The 19,758-nt window shown below is 44.7% G+C and overlaps 2 protein-coding genes across 2 annotated transcripts in view; one reads left to right on the plus strand and one right to left on the minus strand.

Annotated features, from left to right (window-relative positions):
- boka (BCL2 family apoptosis regulator BOK a) overlaps positions 1-19,758 on the plus strand; it is a 42,327-nt gene that overhangs the window by 986 nt on the left and 21,583 nt on the right. The window contains exons 2-3 of the mRNA XM_078563505.1: positions 10,436-10,658; positions 18,105-18,233. Coding sequence (XP_078419631.1) covers positions 10,436-10,658; positions 18,105-18,233 — 352 coding nt within the window. The remainder of the gene's footprint in view (positions 1-10,435; positions 10,659-18,104; positions 18,234-19,758) is intronic.
- Positions 10,585-19,758, minus strand: part of thap4 (THAP domain containing 4) — a 76,216-nt gene continuing 67,042 nt past the window's right edge. Inside the window, exon 4 of the mRNA XM_078563507.1 lies at positions 10,585-10,671. Coding sequence (XP_078419633.1) covers positions 10,651-10,671 — 21 coding nt within the window. The 3' untranslated portion in view covers positions 10,585-10,650. The remainder of the gene's footprint in view (positions 10,672-19,758) is intronic.

Consider the following 19,758-nt stretch of genomic DNA (forward strand, 5'->3'; position numbering starts at 1 on the left):
GTGTGATGAGTTGTAGGGGGGGGGGTGGGGTGGAGGGGAGGGAGGTGGGAGGGGGGTGGGGAGGGTGGGTTCCCTGTCCAGGGAGGGAGGGAGGGGGGAGGGGAAGGGGAGGGTGGGTTCCCTGTCCAGGGAGGGAGGGGGGGGAGGGGAGGAGGGGAGGGGGGGTTCCCTGTCCAGGGAGGGAGGGAGGGAGGGGAGGGGAGGGTGGGGTTGGTTCCCTGTCCAGGGAGGGAGGGTGGGTTGGTTCCTTGTCCAGGGAGGGAGGGGAGGGTTGGTTCCCTGTCCAGGGAGGGAGGGGAGGGTTGGTTCCCTGTCCAGGGAGGGAGGGGAGGGTTGGTTCCCTGTCCAGGGAGGGAGGGGAGGGGAGGGGAGGGGAGGGTGGGTTCCCTGTCCAGGGAGGGAGGGGAGGGTTGGTTCCCTGTCCAGGGAGGGAGGGGAGGGGAGGGGAGGGGAGGGTGGGTTCCCTGTCCAGGGAGGGAGGGGAGGGAGGGGAGGGGAGGGGAGGGTGGGTTCCCTGTCCAGGGAGGGAGGGTGGGTTGGTTCCCTGTCCAGGGAGGGAGGGGAGGGGAGGGTGGGTTCCCTGTCCAGGGAGGGAGGGGAGGGAGGGGAGGGGAGGGTGGGTTCCCTGTCCAGGGAGGGAGGGGAGGGAGGGGAGGGGAGGGTGGGTTCCCTGTCCAGGGAGGGAGGGAGGGGAGGGGAGGGGAGGGTGGGTTCCCTGTCCAGGGAGGGAGGGTGGGTTCCCTGTCCAGGGAGGGAGGGTGGGTTCCCTGTCCAGGGAGGGAGGGGAGGGGAGGGTGGGTTCCCTGTCCAGGGAGGGAGGGAGGGAGGGAGGGGAGGGTGGGTTCCCTGTCCAGGGAGGGAGGGAGGGAGGGAGGGGAGGGGAGGGGTGGGTTCCCTGTCCAGGGAGGGAGGGAGGGAGGGGAGGGGAGGGGAGGGTGGGTTCCCTGTCCAGGGAGGGAGGGAGGGAGGGGAGGGGAGGGGAGGGTGGGTTCCCTGTCCAGGGAGGGAGGGAGGGAGGGGAGGGGAGGGTGGGTTCCCTGTCCAGGGAGGGAGGGAGGGAGGGAGGGGAGGGGAGGGGAGGGTGGGTTCCCTGTCCAGGGAGGGAGGGAGGGAGGGGAGGGGAGGGGAGGGTGGGTTCCCTGTCCAGGGAGGGAGGGAGGGAGGGGAGGGGAGGGTGGGTTCCCTGTCAGGGAGGGAGGGGAGGGGAGGGTGGGTTCCCTGTCCAGGGAGGGAGGGAGGGAGGGGAGGGGAGGGGAGGGTGGGTTCCCTGTCCAGGGAGGGAGGGGAGGGTTCCCTGTCCAGGGAGGGAGGGAGGGAGGGAGGGGAGGGGAGGGGAGGGTGGGTTCCCTGTCCAGGGAGGGAGGGAGGGGAGGGGAGGGGAGGGTGGGTTCCCTGTCCAGGGAGGGAGGGAGGGGGAGGGGAGGGGGAGGGTGGGTTCCCTGTCCAGGGAGGGAGGGAGGGGAGGGGAGGGGAGGGTGGGTTCCCTGTCCAGGGAGGGAGGGGAGGGAGGGGTGGGTTCCCTGTCCAGGGTGGGAGGGGAGGGAGGGTGGGTTCCCTGTCCAGGGAGGGAGGGGAGGGGAGGGGAGAGGAGGGAGGGTGGGTTCCCTGTCCAGGGAGGGAGGGGAGGGGAGGGTGTGTTCCCTGTCCAGGGAGGGAGGGGAGGGGAGGGGAGGGTGGTTTCCCTGTCCAGGGAGGGAGGGGAGGGGAGGGGAGGGTGGGTCCCTGTCCAGGGAGGGAGGGGAGGGGAGGGGAGGGTGGGTTCCCTGTCCAGGGAGGGTGGGTTCCCTGTCCAGGGAGGGTGGGGAGGGTGGGTTCCTGTCCAGTTGGTTTTTAGGTTGGATTTATTTCTGACATTTGATCATTTTTCAGATCCAGGTTTGTTGGGTGATTGCTGTATTATTAATGGTGACTTCTCTCTGCCTGAATGTTGCTGTGGATTTGTTTAGCTTGTAAATTTGGCGCTGACCCTTTTTTCCAGTTTGCTGCAAGTTTTAAGAGGGAGGTTTGGACGAAGGGCCATTTCATCACCGCTTTCTCGCGTGAGAAGCTGATCATCCGGTTGTGGCAGCATTTGGCTCTCTCTTCAATCTATTCTGGCCTCAGTGTCAGTGCCCTACAGCCTTAAAACTTTCGTCTGAGCAATTACTTCCAGTCATCTGTCACTCAATCTATCAATCAATGAAGAATTAGGAGCAGGAGTAGGCCATTCGGCCCCTCGAACCTGCTCAGCCATTCCATAAAATCATGGCTGACCTGATTGTGGCTTTAATTCCACTGTCCTGTCTGCACCCCCTCCACTCTCTTTTCTATCAAAAATCTGCCTAACTCAGCCTCGAATAAACTCAATGACCCAGCCTCCAATTGCTTTCTGGTGTGGTATCTGCAACCCTGGCTGAGTGGTGGTGTTCCAGCCAGAAGTTTGCAGATTCAGTTTCCACCCCAGTGACTTGATTGTAGGATAGGAATTTAAACCAAAATCTCATCATCCCTCTCTGGCAGATGCAGCACAACCCACAGCATTTTTTGAAGAGGGTTGGATTTCTCCCTTGTTATCCTGGCCAATAATTATCCCTCAATCAACATCACTCCTGGGGAAGATGGTGGCATAGTGGTAATGTCACTGGATTCATAATCCAGATGCCCAGGCTAATGCTCTAGGGAAATGGGTTCCACTAAATTCCACTAATAAATCTGGAATATAAAATTACTGTGACCATGAAACTATAATTGATTGTTGTAAAAACCCATCTGGTTCACTAATGTTGTTTAGGGAAGGAAATCTGCCATCCTTACTTGGTCTTGCCTACGTGTTACTCTTAACTTGAAATGGCCTTGCAAATCACTCAGTTCAAGGGCAATTAGGGAGGGGCAACAAATGCTGACCCAGCCAGCAACACCCACGTCCCATGAAAGAAATAAAAAAAAACCTTAAAATGACCAAATAATCAGTTTTATCACATTGCTGCTTGTGGGAGATGCTTGATTTTTTGTAAAGCACTTTGGGACCTCAGGACGTGAAAGTGCTCTGCAAATGTAAGCTCTTTATTTGAAACTTTCCCTTTACGATCCTCACCCTGTGCTCTCATGTACTGAACTAGGTTCTGTAGACTATTCTATACACTTCCGTATGCTCTTCTAAACACCACTAGCTTATCCAGCTCTGAGTTTATCCTCTGATTATCCCTAGTGTCTTCACTGTCCTCGGCCCTGCCCCTTATGTCTCAGATCACTGCTTTACATGTAGCCTGACAAGGACATTGCACAGCTTCAGCATTGCCTCTGGGAGTTTGAACCCAAATTTTGAAAAAGTAAATAAGGATGGAAAATAAAGTTCAACACAGATAAATGTGAGGTAGTACATTTTGATAGGATGATTAGGGAGGTCACTTCGTTCTTGGAAGATGCAAGTAGAGGAACTAAGATTTCTCAGTGTACAAATACATCAGTCACTAAAAGTTGCACCACAGGTTAGCAAGGTCATTCAAAAACAAACCAAGCACCAGGCTTTATTTCTAGAGGGCTAGAATTGAAAAGTAGGGAAGTTAGCTAAATCTATATCAAACCTTGGTAGACCATACTTAGTACTGCATGCAGTTCTGGTTGCCACATTACAAAAAGGATATAGAGACACTGGAGAGGGTGCAGAGAAGATTTACGAGAATGGTCTCAGAAATGTTTGGGTATACATATCAGTAAAAGATTGTCAGGCTGGGTTTCTTCTTTCCTGAAAAAACGTGAGGGATGACCTAATAGATGTCTTTAAAATTCTGAAAGGTTTTGATAGATTGGATACAGAGAGAATGTTTCCTCTTGTGGGGAAGAGCATAATTAGAGGCTGTCAATAAAAGCTAGTCACCAAGAAATCCAGTAGAAAATTTAGAAGAAACTAGATAGTCAGAAGCTTTTTCCCAGGGTGGAAGAGTCAATTACTAGGGGACACAGATTTAAGGTGAGAGGAGAAAACTATAGAGGAGATGTGCAGGGCAAGTTTTTTTACACAGAGGGTAGTGAGTGTCTGGAATTCGCTGCCAGAGGAGGTGGTGGAAGCAGGTACAATAGTGGTGTTTAAGAGGCAGCTTGACAAATACATGAATAGGATGGGAATAGAGGGATATGGACCCCAGAAGTGCAAAATGTTTTAGTTGACGGGCAATATGATCGGCGCAGGCTTGGAGGGCCGAAGGGCCTGTTCCTGTGCTGTACTTTTCTTTGTTCTTTGTTCTTCACTCAGAGTGGTGGGAATGTGGAACTCACTACCAAAGGGAGTGGTTGAAGTAAATAGTATAGATGATTTAAGAGGAAGCTAGACAAGCATCGCCAATGGCAGACGGGAAGCGTGGGAGAGATTCCTGGTCAGCCATGTGATGGAAAGAATTGGAGCCTCTACCATCACTATCCATAGCTCCAGACTACAACGTGCATGTAAAAGATTTAGTTGGCACAAAACTCAGGTTCTGCGGGAGGTGGGGTTTTGGAGGTGCCAGTGCTGGATGGCTGGTCTGGATCAGTTTCATGCCAACAGCACATGGTTCAATCGCTGTTCCGGCTGGGATGGATTCAGGACCTACCTCCTTGCCCTACGTGTGGTGGAAATTGTGACACTACAGGTCAGGCCTGCCTTCGGGCAGAGAACTAAAGAAGACAAGCGTATGGAAGGGAGAAGGGAACAGAGGGTTATGATGATAAATTTAGATGAGGAAAGATGGGAGGAGACTCGGGTGGAGCATAAACACCATGCATTGGTTGGGCCAAATGGCCTGTTTCTGTGCCATGTATCCTATGTAATGTCTTTAAATTTTTATTATTTGTTCTTGGGATGCGCGCAACGACAGCAAAGTCAGCATTTATTGGCCATCTTGTTTCCCTGAGAAAGTGGCAGTGAACGTCCTTAAACAACTGCAGTGTGTGTGTGAAAGTACTCTCATTGTGCTGTTAGGTGGAGAGTTCCAAGCATTTGATCCAGTGCCAATGAAACTGTTCACAACCTCAAGACATTCAAAAGTGTTATACAGCCAGTTAGATATTTTAAGGGTAGTCACTGTTGTAATGTAGGAAATTGCAGCAATTTCTGTCCAGCAGCATCCCACAAACAGCAAAGAGAGAAATGATCAGATAATCTGTTTTTTTAGTGATAAATATTGGCCAGGACACTGGAGAGAACTCCACTGCTCCTCTTTGAAATAATGCTGTGTGATCTTTTGCACCCACTGAGGGCAGACAATGCCTCAGTTTAATATCTCATCTGGAACATGGCACCTCCAACAGGGCAGCACTCCCTCAGTACTGCATTAGTAGCATCAGCCTAAATTATGCACTCAAGTGTCTGGAGTGAGCCTTGAACTCTGACTTCTGACTCAGAGGAGAGTGCTACCAACAGCTGGCACCTAAAGGTAAAGAGATCTGCATTATCTGGGAAGAAAATTCAGGCCTCCAGTGTGCCAGGCAAGAATTCTACAACTGAATCACCAGCATTGGCATTAATCCAACCCAACATTCTAATGGGCATTCAACTGCAATTGCAAATTCCCCACTCTCTAGTCTTCGGCCCTCTATTCACCATGACATTTCTGCAGCAACTAACTTGGCCATTCACTCCCTCATCTCCATCTTTGCTTGTGTCCCCATTTAAACATTTACTCTCGCTCAACCTGGTCATTCTACGTAGTACAGCCACAATCTCCACTCCCTTAAGTTTAAGGGACACAGACCTGAACATATTACAGCAGACAACTAGATCAGCCAGTTATCAGCAGATCTGGCTGGACCAGAGAAAGCACTAATGGGATCCTGCTTTCCTCTGTCAAAACTGCCTACTATCCAGGAATACTAAGATAGCCCCTGGCTTCACTAAAAACTGTCTTCTTAAATCTCTTTACCTTATCCCCTCCACCCTAACCTCAAACAACAAATGTAAGGAGCTCGTGGACTTCTTGTCATTAAGATTGAAACCATCCAATCAGCTGTCTCTGCCTTGCCCTAGCTCACCTGGCCAAACTCATAGGTTTCATTCTTATCTAATTGTAGCCAGAGAACCATTGCAACAGCTTTTATTTCCATTCCCTCACATTTACCTTTGGGTCCCCAACTATCTATCCTTGGCCCCCTCCTATTACTCATCTACATGCTGCCCTCGGCGACAGCATCGAAAAGCACATAGTCAATTTCCAGGTACATTAACAACACCCAGCTCTACCTTGCCACCACCTCTGTTGATGCAGCCACCGTCTGATTTATTTCACTGCTTGTTTGACATCTAGTATTGGTTCAATAAAAACTTTGATGAATTGTTGGGATGATTGAAGGAAGCTATCGTCTTTAGTCTCTGCCGCAAACTCCGATCCTTAACAGCCAACTCCATCCCTCTTCCTAACGATTGTCTGAGGCTGAACCAGACCATTCTTAGCCTTGGTGTCATATTTGACCCCCACCCGCTTCCACCTCTGCGACATTGTTCAACTCCCATTGCCTTCTGCTGCAGAAACCATCTATGTGCCTTTGCTACCTCTGGGCTTGACTATTCCAATGCACTCCTGGCCAGGTTGCCACCTTGCAACCTCAGTAAAGTAGAGATAATCTAAAACTAGACTGCCCATATAAAACCTCATATCAAGTTGACCCATCACCACATATGCTTGCTGATTTACATTGACTTCCAAATTACAAAGCCTCAGTTTTTAAAATTCACATTCTTGTTTTCAAATCCCTCAATGGCTTCGCCCCTCACTGCCTCTAATCTCCTCCAGCCCTACAACCCTCCCTGCCCACCTGGGTATGGGAAGACAGCCAAATGTCACCCTGTAGAGACGCTCCACCCTTTCCTCCTCCTCCTCGCCCCACCCCCACCCACCCCCCCGACTCCCCAAACAGTGGTGGCCTGGCTACTATGTATTTTTAAGTTAAAGCTTTTAAAGAAGGCACCTTCATATTGAAGCACCCTCCCAAGTACTCCTCTCAAGCTGGAAGGCCTCTGATTGTCCCTCTAGCTTCAAGAGCCCACTTGCCACCTGTAAATTGGACAGGAAACTTGTCTCCATGCCACTTAAGGGCTCACCCACATGAAAATCTTGACTTAATCAGCTTCCCCATCGGAGTTTTGGGACCTGAAAACAGTCCCATCCTCTGTTTCTCACCTCTGGGGATAAATTCTGCCCAAAATATTTGTTTAGCATCTCTGCCATTTCCTTATTCCCCATTATAGATTCTCTTGTCTCAGTCTCTAAGGGACTCATGTTTATTTTCCCTACTCTCCTCCTTTTCACATACTTGCAGAACTCTTTGGCTAGCTTACTCTCATATTCCACTTTCTCCTTCTGAAAATGTTTTGGATCATCCTTTACTGGTTTCTAAAACTCCCAATCTTCAAGTGTACTACTTTTCCTGGCATCATTCAAAGCCTCTTTTAATTTAATACCACCATTGACCTCTGTAGTTAGCCACAGATGGATCACTTGTTCCATGGAGTTTTTATTTTGCAATGAAATTTAGATTTAAGAATTTTTCAGTATTTCTTCAAATATTTGCCATTGCTCATCTACTATCATACCTTTTATTCTAATTTTCCAATCTACCTCAGCCAATTTGCTCCTCACACCTATGCATTTGGTATTATTTAAGTTCAACATTCTAATTTTAAACTTATGTATATCACTCTCAATATGAAATTCAATCACATTATGACCATTATTTCCCAGACACTGACTCTTTACTATGAAATGACTAATTCACCTTGTCTCATTACACAAAACAAGATCTAAAATAGCCTCTACCCTGGTTGGTTCTATAACATATTGTTCTAGGAAAGTGTCTCGATTAGATTCCATGAAATAGTCCTCCAAACTACTTTTGCCGATTTGTCTTGTCCAGTATATAAGATTAAATTATCTCAAGATTGTTACATCCTTGATTAATACTCTGTCCAATGAACAGCTATTGTTCAAGAGCCTATAAACTACTCACTCCAACATTTTCTGATCGTTGTTATTTATCTCCATTCATCTCCATCCTGCTCTTCAGAACCAAGGTATTTCCTCACCACTGTCCTTATGTCGTCCTTTATTATTAGGAGAGCCGCTAACACCCTCCACACCCACTTTTTCACTTTGGTTGTCCTTTTGAAGCAAAGTACCCTGGGACATCCCAGCCTTGGTCACCGTGCAACCACATGTCTCTGTAATAGTGATCAGATTGAACCCATTTATCTCTATTTGTGCCATTAGATTAAATTTAATATAGAGAAGTGTGAAGCAATACATTTTAATAGGAAGAATACAGAGGTAATACAAAATAAAAGGTACAATTCTAAAGAATTGGAACAGATGGACCTGGGAGTAGATATGCACCAATTGTTGAAAGCAGTTAAGAAAGGCATACGTGGTCCTGGGCTTTATAACTAGAAGCATTGAGTACAAAAGCAAGGAAAGAAGTTATATAAACCTTTAGAAACACTGGTTTAGCCTCAACTGGAGAAATGAGTCCAATTCTGGGCACCGCACTTTAGGAAGGATGTGAAGATGTTAGAGAGGATGCAGAAAGGATTCACGAGAATGGTTCCAGGAATGAGACTCTTCAGTTACAAGGATAGGTTGGAGAATCTGGGGCTGCTTTCTTTAGGGAAGAGAAGGTTGAGCGGAGATTTAATTTTGAGGGGCCTGGGCAGAGTAGATAAGCAGTAGGGTTGAGAACCAGAGGATACAGGTTTGTGGTGATTGACGAAAGAACCAAAGGTGACAGAAGATTTTTTTTTTTGTATCTGGAATTCGTTGCCCAAGTGTGGTGAAGGCAGATTCAATTGTGGCTTTCAACAGGGAATTAGATAAGCACCTGAAGATAAAAAAAATTGCATTGTTATAGAGAAAGGGTTGTGGTTGCCGGGGGAGGGGTGTGTGGAAATGATACCAACTGAATTGCATGAACTTCATTGGCCAAATGGCCTCCTTCTGCGCTGTAACCATTCTATGATTCTAGAAATAATTTGTCATCTTGTTACAAATGCTTTTTGCATTCAGATAAAGCACCTTTAAATTTTAACATTTTTAAACCATTTTTCTTTGATTTCACCTTATGTTCACTAATTCAGTATTATAGTTAACCTTTTTGTCCCTTCTAATCACACTCTGCTTACCTTTAGATTTATAAATTTCCCATATGAGCCCACACCACCACACCTCCCCTTTTTAGTTTAAAGCTCTGTCCATAGTCCGGTTATACAATTTGCCAGTACTGGTCCCCTAGTACTGGTATCACCAGTACCCTATGAGGAGACATCTTTAACCCAGCACCAGGCAGACAACACAACCCTCAGAACTCAGTTGCAGCTGCAGAGAACAGTATCTATCCACCTGACTATACTGCCCCTGTCATTGTCACATGTCTTTTCATTCCCACTTGGATGGCTTCTTGTACCACAATGCTGTGGTCAGTTTACTCATTCGCCTCACAGACTTCACCCTCAACCACACAGGTTGCAAGAGCCTCAACCTTATGGGCAAGGAGGAAAGGCAGAGGCTTCTCCCAGCTACTGGGATCCCCTTACCTGCCTGACTCACAGTCATACTCTCCTGTCCCCGACCATTAACCAGACCTGTACCACTACTTAACCAAACCAAAGGGGTGTGACTGCCTCCTGAATCAAGTTGTCTATGTAATTTCCTCCCACTCCACAATGTTTGCAACCCAGACTCCATCTCAACAATTCCAAGCTGCAGTTCCTCAAGATGCAAGCGCTGCAGATGTGGTTGTTTAGGATTGCAGTGCTGTCCACAAACTCCCACATTCTGCAGCAAACCACCTTACAGCCATCCCAAAGCCTCGTATATTTATTTAATTAGACTGTGTTTAATCATCTTACCTTATACTTTTTTTAGTCTTTTAACTAATTACATGATCCAGTTTAAGTCATTGGTGATTAAATTAAATATTTACGTCTAGCACAAAACACTATAAGTGTGAGGCAAAAAAGCAGTGCCTCCTTCCTCACTAAATCCTCAATTTTTACCCTGAGTTTGCAATGTGCTCTGTTCTACAGCCACTTTGTCTACCAGTAGATACTGTTTACTTTTTGAACCACACCCAATTCACAATTGGTGACTCAGTTTCCTGCTCCTGCTCACCTATTAGGACCTTTTCAGGCAATCACTTACCAGCTGATTGACAGATAACCAGCACTGACAGGCAGTTTCTGCTAAGTACTGATCAACTTGCAGGTTCTTTTAAAGTTTTTTTTAAAGTTCCAAGTTAAATTCAGAAAGTTAAACTAAATTTCAGTTTGACACTACCCACCCATTACTACTTACCAGAGTGTCCCACATGTACCAAATTCCCAACCTTGACACTGTTTGTGTTGCACTCTCTTCTGTGACCCTCGGCGTAGTCCTCTGGGTTGATATTTTCCATTACAATTCAGATGCCATCTAACTTCATGTATCTTTTCTCCCAGATGGAGATGCTTCGACGCTCCTCCATCTTTGCTGCTGAAGTGATGGAAGTTTTTGACCGCTCTCCCCCCGATAAAGAGCTTATTTCTCAAGCTAAAGCATTGTGTCGAGATTACATCCATTCCCGCCTGATCCGGGCTGGTATCGTCTGGAGTAAACCAGAGCCTGCAATCTCTAGTCCAGCGAGCAAACTTACTGAGGTATCAGCTGCACTCCTTCACTTGGGTAAGTCAACCAGCTGCAGGGACACAGAAGAATTAAAGAGAAAAAGGAATTAAGTCTTGGTGATAGAAATGGGAAGAGTCGGGAGAGTGAGAGTTGAATGGTGAGAATTGGGGTGAGAGAGGAATAGAGAGCATGTGATGGAAATTCTGATATGGAAAGGGGATTAAAAATAATAAATGAGCTACAGTCAGAAAATTTGCAAATTTGTCATACTTGCAGCTGATACTAAACTACAGAGGGGTTTGGGATTGTAGGCGTATTCAAATCTGATGAAGCAGTCAGAATTTCAGAGGACCTCAACAATATTTACAATCAGGTGGAGGCTCAAGTTGCTTCATGCTGTTATTGTAAAGCAGCAATCAACAAAGCAAACAAAATGCTGCGATACAGAAGATCTTTAATGACTCTGTGCTGCCAATGCTGGCTTTGCCATCTGGCAGCGTAAATCTGAAACTTGAGTAGCACTGATGTTCCAACCTTTAAACTGAAGGTTCATGGGCAACTTGAGCCCAAATTTCCAATGCGTGCTCCCCCATTCTCTGCTGGCAATCCCCAGCAACATGCAATTGTAACATTCGCTACTCTTGTAAAGTCAGTAAAGTATGCGCCTGAGTCTGTACAATTTTGTACTCAAGCTGTACCTTGAATACTATGTTCAGCACGAGTCATAAGGAAAACACGAAAGTGGTGTGCAGAAGTACCATGGGGCAGATCTACACCTTGTGTCATGAGGAAAGGTTAAGGAAACATAAAAAGGAGGTGAATAAGGAGGACTTTAAAGATGCATACAAGATACTAAGTGGAAAGGAAATGATTAATCTAAGGCATTATCTCAAGTTAAACCACAACTGCAGAAAAAGTAATGTAAGCATAAACTAGTAAAAGGCAAGTACGAGAATGGTATCAGGAAGTATTACTTCACATAGACTGACTGATAGCTAGGAGTAGTAGAGGAAAAAAAACTGAAATAATTCAAGTGTCATTTGGATGCCTTGATGTTGAGACAATGGGTTTCAATGGAAGGATGGAGTAGGTGAATCCCATGATGTTTGTCTATACTTTGGAACCTTTGTAAAGTTAAAGAGAATGGGAAATTAATAATTGAAAATATTCTAACTGACTTTTCTGGGTTCCTGATTCAGGACTATCACTGCAGATCCTGGATTGCCAATACATGGTCCCATGAAGCTGGTGGGACGCAGATTAAATCTTTCATTCTTCTGAATTTCTAATCTCAGGTGTATAGGCACATTATTTTGGGAAGCAGTTGGGGAGGGAAATCTGATGAGGAAGTCTACACTGGTTGCACAAGTATACGTCCTTCTAGCTGACTCATGCACATAGAGATTTGTTTAGAGAGAGAGAGAGAGTGAATCGAATCATAGAATGAGACAACACTGGAGGGGGCCATATGGTCCATTGTGCCCATGCTGGCTCTTTGAAAAGAGCAATCCAAATAGCCCCACTCCCCTGTTCTTTGCCCCACAAATTTCTCTTTTTGAAATATTTATCCAGTTCCCTTTTGCAAGTTACTATTGAATCTGCTTCCATTGCATGTTCCAAATCACAATAACTCATTGGGTGAATGAATTTCTCCCTAATTTCTTCTCTGGAGTTTTTTGCCACAGTTCCAGAGATTTTATTCCAGGTTTCTTACATCTTCAAAACTATTTTTCTCTTTGTCCTGTTTCAACTTTCGCTTTTGGTCTCTTTGGAATAAAATTGACTGAGCCCAGCCACCAATTATTTTTAAAGATGCTTCCTCAGGACTTTCCCCCAATGCTCACTGTAGCTTCAGCAAGCTGATAATGACAAGAGGGTTGAGGTATACTGGCTTCTGGATGGGTGCAGGCTGCCCTGTCCAAAAATCTGAATTACCACCCTAACACCACTCTTACATAGAGGGCTGAGGGATGTTCAATGGGATCTCCAAGGGGACCTTGACTACCCCCTAAAGCCCTCCTCTCCTTCTGCCAACGTGGGCAGGAACCAGCTGCATGGGCAGGTAGATGTGGCGATGCACTCCCAAGGACAGCTGCTTCCTCCTCCTTGTTTATTGGGCTCCCCACCCCTCACTCTGAAGCTCAGGCTGAGGGCCTACCATTATTACAAATAGAAAATTCTGTAAAAGCTTAAAAGGTCAGCAGCATCTGAAAGAGAAAGAGTTAGATGTTTTGGATGCAACTCTTCATCGGAACTGGCATAGTGAGGCTGAAAATGCTCCTTTATAGAACTGACCAAAATAAAGTGGAACAAGGAACAGCTAGCTCAGTACCATGAAGGAATTTCCCCATTTCTAATGTACAGCCCCACTCAAGACCCTAATCTATAGGACCATGGGATTGTACAGCACAGAAAAAGACCATTCAGCCCATTGTGTCCATCCTCCTCCAGATGCTAACCTTCTGTGCATTTTCCATTATTTTCTGTTCTTGGTACATATTTCCAGCATTTTGATTTTCTTTCTTAACCCACAGATTTCTTGATATTTCTAAGATGTTGTTCTAAAAATAATAATTCTCAAATATTTCCTCTGACCCTACTGGAATTTCAATTCTCATTTCAGTCATTTGAAGGTCAAGTGTGGTTACGTGCTTCATAATCCTCTATATTTGCGAAACATTCTAACTCAAGCTGTAGATGCTGACTTTGTGCAATACAGTAAAACAGGTCACAGAATCGACAACCCATTACTTCTCTTCCCATGAAAATAAGAAAGAGAAGGGTTGTGATCTACCCCAAATTGCCTCATGTTTATAGTGGATACACATCCCCCTTGTTGAAAACAACATTATAAAGCACCATAACCCACTCTAATAAGACAGCTGCATGTCATCAGGATCAGCCACAGAATAGCAAAGCAGTCCTTTAAACAGAGGCCCTTTGTGCCAAATCCAGAAAAATCTTAGGAATCTGAATGCTTGTTTCTTTTGGAATATCAAAAGCAGCAGTTTCCAACAAAGGAGGTGGAATTGGTCTTCAGCCAGATCTCAAATGGGTGAATCAGTGGCTTGTTTTACACCCAACCTGTGTTTATTTTCCAGTGTAGATACCCCTGCAGAAACACATTGGCAGCAGCAAGAGGTTTGTAGCAACCTTCTGTAGATAAAACTACCCAATCCATCATCAATTTTCTCTGTTCACCATACACCCTAAAGAAAGGAAGAAAGACTTACATTTCTATCATGACCCCAGGATGTCCCAAAATGTTTCATACGAACATATGAACAAGGAGCAGGAAGTAGGCCATTCGGCCCCTCGATCCTGCTTCGCCATTTAATAAGATCATGGCTGATCTGATAGTAACCTCAAATCTGCATCCTGCCTACCCCTGATAACCTATCACCCCTTGATTACCAAGAATCTATCCACCTCTGCCTTAAAAATATTCAAAGACTCTGCTTCCACCGCCTTTTCAGGAAGAGAGCTCCAAAGACTCACGACCCTCAGAGAAAAAAAATTTCCTCATCTCCGTTGTAAATGAGCGACCCCTTATTTTAAACAGTGACCCCTGGTTCAAGATTGTCCCGCAAAAGGAAACATCCTCTCCACATCCACCCTGTCAAGTCCCCGCAGGATCTTATGTTTCAATCAAGTCACCTTTCTCTTCTAAACTCCAGCGGATACAAGCCTAGCCTGTCTAACCTTTCCTCATAAAACAACCCACCCATTCCAGGTATTATTCTGGTAAACCTTTCTGAACTGCTTCCAATGCATTTACATCTTTAAATAAGATGACCAATACTGTACACAGTACTCCAGATGTGGTCTCACTAGTGCCCTGTATAACTGAAGCATAACCTTCCTACTTCTATATTCAGTGCTCCTCGCAATAAATGATAACATTCTCTTAGCTTTCCAAATTACATGCTGTACCTGCATACTAGCTTTTTGTGGTTCATGCACCAAGACATCCAGGTCCTTCTACATCTCAGAAATCTGCAATCTCTCACCATTTGGATAATATGCCTCTCTTTTGTTCTTCCTGCCAAAATGGACAATTTCACATTTTCCCACATTATACTCCATTTGCCAGATCTTTGCCCACTCACTTAACCTGTCTATACCCTTTTGTAACCTCCTATGTCCTCTTCACAAATTACTTTCCTACTTATCTTTGTGTCATCAGTAAATTTGGCAACCATCCCTTCATCCAAGTCATTTATGTAAATTGTAAACAGTTGAGGTCCCAGCACTGATCTCTGTGGCACACCATTCGTTACCTGGCCATTGGAGTACTTTTGAAGTGCAGTTCCTGTTATAATGTAGGAAACATGGCAGCCAATTTGGGCACAGCAAGCTCCCACAAACAGTAATATGATAATGACTAAATAATCTTCCTTAGTATTGATGTAGATGTTGGTTGAGGGAATGAATATCAGCCAGAACACTGGGGAGAACTCCCCTGCTCTTCTTCAAAGTAGTGCCATGGGATCTTTTATGTCAACCTAGCAGGGTAGGGAGTTCATTGCATCATCCAAAAGACAGCACTGGGAGCATTAGCCTAGATTTTAATTTCAAGTCCTTGGGGCTCGAACCCACAACCTTCTGACTCATAGTAAAGAGAGCTAACTGAGCCACAAGGTGGTGAGGGTTGGGCCAGATGGTGCTCTGTGCTAACTCAACCAACATGGATACCATCTGCTCAAATCTTACTTTGTACCAGCAGAAGTAAATATGGCGGACACAGCTGAAATAAAGTACTTGTTTAATCCTTGAACTATGAATTTGGCCACCTAGCTAAAGGTTTCTGGTTGATGTTTTCCTTTGGTGACAGTGGGGGAAGGGCAGGTTTGGCTTGGAGTCAGATAAAGAGAAGGTCGGGAAACGGAGGAAACCGTGGAATGAATTGTCTTAAATCCACAAACTCCTCACATGTTGGAGGCGAGGGTTGTGGGGCAGGGAAGAGGAGTTTAACAAGGTGGTTAGTAATGGATAATAAAAAAGGCTGGGGTTACCTTTGCTTTCTGAAATTATTTTGGGAAGTGGATAACTTTGGGAGAGGGGATTAGGACCTGATCATGACTGATGTGTCCAGCCAGATGTGGTGATGGATAGTTAACTAGTGGTGCGCCAGCTACACTGAAGCCCAGAATGGAACAAAGATGGGGGCCATACCAGAGGGAATGACCAGGATGGAGACAGTAAAGGTTCTACTGACAAGAAATGTATCAAGGGTGAAGTTGAGGGAATTACTGAGTAAATCAACACCCACAGAGCTATTGTGGCCATTGTAAGGCCAAGGAGATGGCAGTTTGAAATGTCAGTTGTAAATTATGGGGGTGGCAGGGGGAAAGAGTTTTTTCCAGCATCAACACAGAAGGAAACGGGGCTTGAAGGAGGCATAGGTGGTGAGAGATACAAGGAATTGATGAGAGATACCTCATCTGTGATTGAGACTGTGGGAACAGAGAAACCTTATGGAACAAGGTCAAGGGCAATGTGCTCAAGTAACAACCCAATCAGTGCCCTCCATCTGCATAGAATTTACCTCAATTGATATACAGTTAACAATGATACCTCCTGTCCAAGGTGGAAACAGGAGGCAGTTTTAGAAAGAAACTTAGTGTTAATTTTTAATCTAAATCAGAGCATGTAATTCACCAGCTCTGAATATGGAAATTAATGCCAGGATCAACAGCATGATCTCAGAAAATTACTTTGCACAGAAATGCTGATCAACAAATTGAATAGACTTCTAAATAGAGTTAATTTGTTGCACTTTGCTCCCAGGTCCCTCGCTTGCAATGCAAGGCAAGTTTGGAAGGCCAATATCCTGAATTACTGTAACTGAGACAGTGGGAATCAGCTGTGGTACAATGAAGGTTATCAGGTATGAATCTTTCATGCCTACAGCAGTACCTGTACCTTAAAAGGGAGGGGTGGAAGCACAGGAAGTGAAAGGGAGTAGCAGTTCCTAGTGGCGGGCAGGGTAAAATTTTGTAACACCCACAGAAGCAGGTAGAGGATTTAAAATTTGGTGAATTACATGTCCTGATTAAGGAGCGAAAATACAGAAATAACTGCACTAAAAATCAGTGACAGAGTTGCTTCCAAGTTTCCATTCTTGTAGCTATAATGAATCCTTTAAATAGCCTGGAAATGGCTGTCTGCCAACATGTATTGCTCTTGGTTTGTGGACAGGTTGAGAAATTGATACCAGAACTGAAAGGTTATAACTATCAGGGAAGATTGAACAGGCTGAGGCTTTTTACTCTGGTAAAGAGAAAGCAGAGGAGTAACCTGATGTTGGTCTTTAAGACTATGAAATGAAATTGATAGGGTAAGCGTAGAGAAGATGTTTCTATGTGTGGGGGAGATTAAAAGTATGGCCTATAAATAGATTGTCACTAATGAATTCAGTAGGGAACTCAGGAGAAGCAATCCAGAGAGTTGTTAGAATGTGGAACTCACTACCAAAGGGAGTCTTTGAGGTGAATAGCATAGATTAATTTAAGGGGAAGCTAGATAAACACATGAGAATTGAGATGAAGAGCTAACTTGGAATATAAGCACCTGCATAAACCAGTTGGGCTGAATGGCCTGTTTCTTTTCTGTTCAATTCTATGTAACTGGTGGTATAGAGGTACAAACCGTTTCTCTAAGGCCATGGAGTTGGTATGAAGAGACCTGACACTACAATGTGCAATTCCTGGTGAGAGCTTTTGGCGTCCTGTGAAAGTTTCTGCATCAAATTTGATGGGCTGAATGGTTTTTTCACACTTGCTAAAATACAGAGAAAGAAAACCTGTTATTTCCTAGCGATTCTTTTTAACTTCTCAGAATTTACCTAAAAGCAATTAAACTCCAATCGGCCTCAGAATCTAAGAGCAATTAACCTCTAATTGGCCTCGGATTCTATCCATCGATTAAAAATAAAAACATAAAAGATAGAAGCAAGAGTAGGCCATTTGGCCCCTTGGGCCCACTCTGCCATTCAATAATATTATGGCCTTAACTCCACTTTCCTGCATGCCCCCCATAACCCTGTACTCCCCTGTGAACAAAAATCTGTCTAACTCAGCTCAACGGCCCAGCCTCCGCTGCTCTCTGGGGTAGAGAATTCCAAAGATTAACGACACAGACATAATGGGCCAAATGGCCTCTTTCTGTGCTGTATGATTCCATGATCTGAAGTGACAGGTAGGTCTAGGATCTGAATTAATAGCTTCATGTTGATGAGACAACTGCCAGCAAATTGAGTTACCAGACAGCATGTTTTACACCTCCATGTTTCTATCTTGAACAATAAAGTAACACTCACAAGAAAAGTGATTCTGTTACTTTCTCCCTTTTTCTTCAATTTGAATGGACCCCCAGGCACAGTGTTACAAACCTTCACCAACAGATAGACTGTTCTGATTGTGATTTAAGCTGTTGCTATCATTCCTCCCATTCAGCAAGCAATACACCAAATAGCAGAATTTCTCTTTTCTCTCTCTCTAGGTGACGAGTTGGAGTACATCAGACCAAATGTCTACAGGAACATTGCGAAACAGTTGAATATCTCGGTCAGTTCTGAAAGCATTGTGTCAGATGCATTCCTGGCTGTGGCCACTGAGCTTTTTTCTGCAGGTAAATACCAGAAATGTTAATTCAGTTGTGTATATGACAGGTGGGAATGGAATGCTGCTCCCCCCTGCATTTATACTGTTGGGCAACATCTGTTCTATGTATAAACGTACATCATTAATCCTAACTATCCACACAGGTTCATATCTCGTTTGGATCTCCTTGTGGTTCCTTTTGCAGGTTTAGGTACTTGTACAAATTTGCGTTCCTGCTGTTTTTTCTCCTGCAGTAAATTACGGAACAGCACAGAAAAGCAATCTGCTTCCAGACTCATCTGACATGACATAGCTGTAGAGAAACCCATGTGACTGCACCATCAGTCTTCCCTTTCCTGTGGTGAAGTGACTTTTCTGTTTGACATATCTCCATCTAAACTGGTAACTGAGATGAGGAACTGTAGTTTGAGCTATGCTACAAGCAAAAGATTCCAGCTTGCAAGTAACATTTGCTTATCTCTAATTTTTCAATGCATTTATCACTGCATTTCTGATCATTTGGTGTTTATCTTCTATCTCTAGTTCCTTAATTACTGCAGGTATCATTGTGTGTCGTTGCACCCTATAATTCAGATATAGGCTTGCCAAATCTTTCAGGTGTAATAATGAATTAGCTCCCAGTCCAGATACTGTAGAGAGTTAAATAAAAGCAAATCATTGCAGACACTGGAAATCTGAAATAAAAACAGAAAATGCCATGAAGAAGTCATATAGAATTGTAATGTTAATTCTGTTTATCTCTCCAAAGATGCTGCCACACCTGCTGAGTTTTTTTCCAGCATTTTCTGTTTTTAATTACAGTAGAGACTTGCCTGTTTATGTCTTCATCACACAATAGCTAGTGGAAATCTGAAACTTTCCAGCCCAAAAACTGGTTGATGCTGGGAGTCGATTGAAAATTTCAAAACAGATATTGATAGATTTTTGTTTGGTAAGAGGATTAAGAGGTATGGAACCAAGTTGGGTAAATGGAGTTAAGATACAGATCAATCATGATCGAATTGAGTGGCGGAACAGGCTAGAGCAGTTGATTGGCTTCCTCGTATTCCTATGTTACACAGTAATTTCCACAGCATCTAAATACTCATTCAAACAGTTGCTTTATCTGCTTAGCCCACTAGTGGCCATGTTCTGTGGCCACCTCTGCCTCAAATGATGTGTGGGTCTGATGTTTGCATTGATAGTTGAGGCAGAAATGCCATTGGCACATACTGGGGATGAGAATAAGTGGATATCTCTTTTGGAGAGCTTGCACTGGCACAAAGGGCTCAATGGCCTTCTCTGCTGTAACATTCTATGACTATGAAAATTGCCTACTTGATATAGTACGGTGCATGCAATGACAGTGTTCTCTGGTCACATATGAATTTTCCAGTGAGTTTGGAGTTCCCATCAAACTGAACAGAAATTGACTTTGAGTGTGTCATTTAGAAGTTTATTTTAGATAGACTAGATAGAGAGCCAGGGATTATTCATGTTTTCTCTTTCTTGAGTTCCTTCATGCCATAGAGTAATTGTTCATCCAATTAATG

Source organism: Cetorhinus maximus, chromosome 19 (assembly GCF_964194155.1).
Source record: "Cetorhinus maximus chromosome 19, sCetMax3.hap1.1, whole genome shotgun sequence".
Lineage (NCBI taxonomy): Eukaryota > Metazoa > Chordata > Chondrichthyes > Lamniformes > Cetorhinidae > Cetorhinus > Cetorhinus maximus.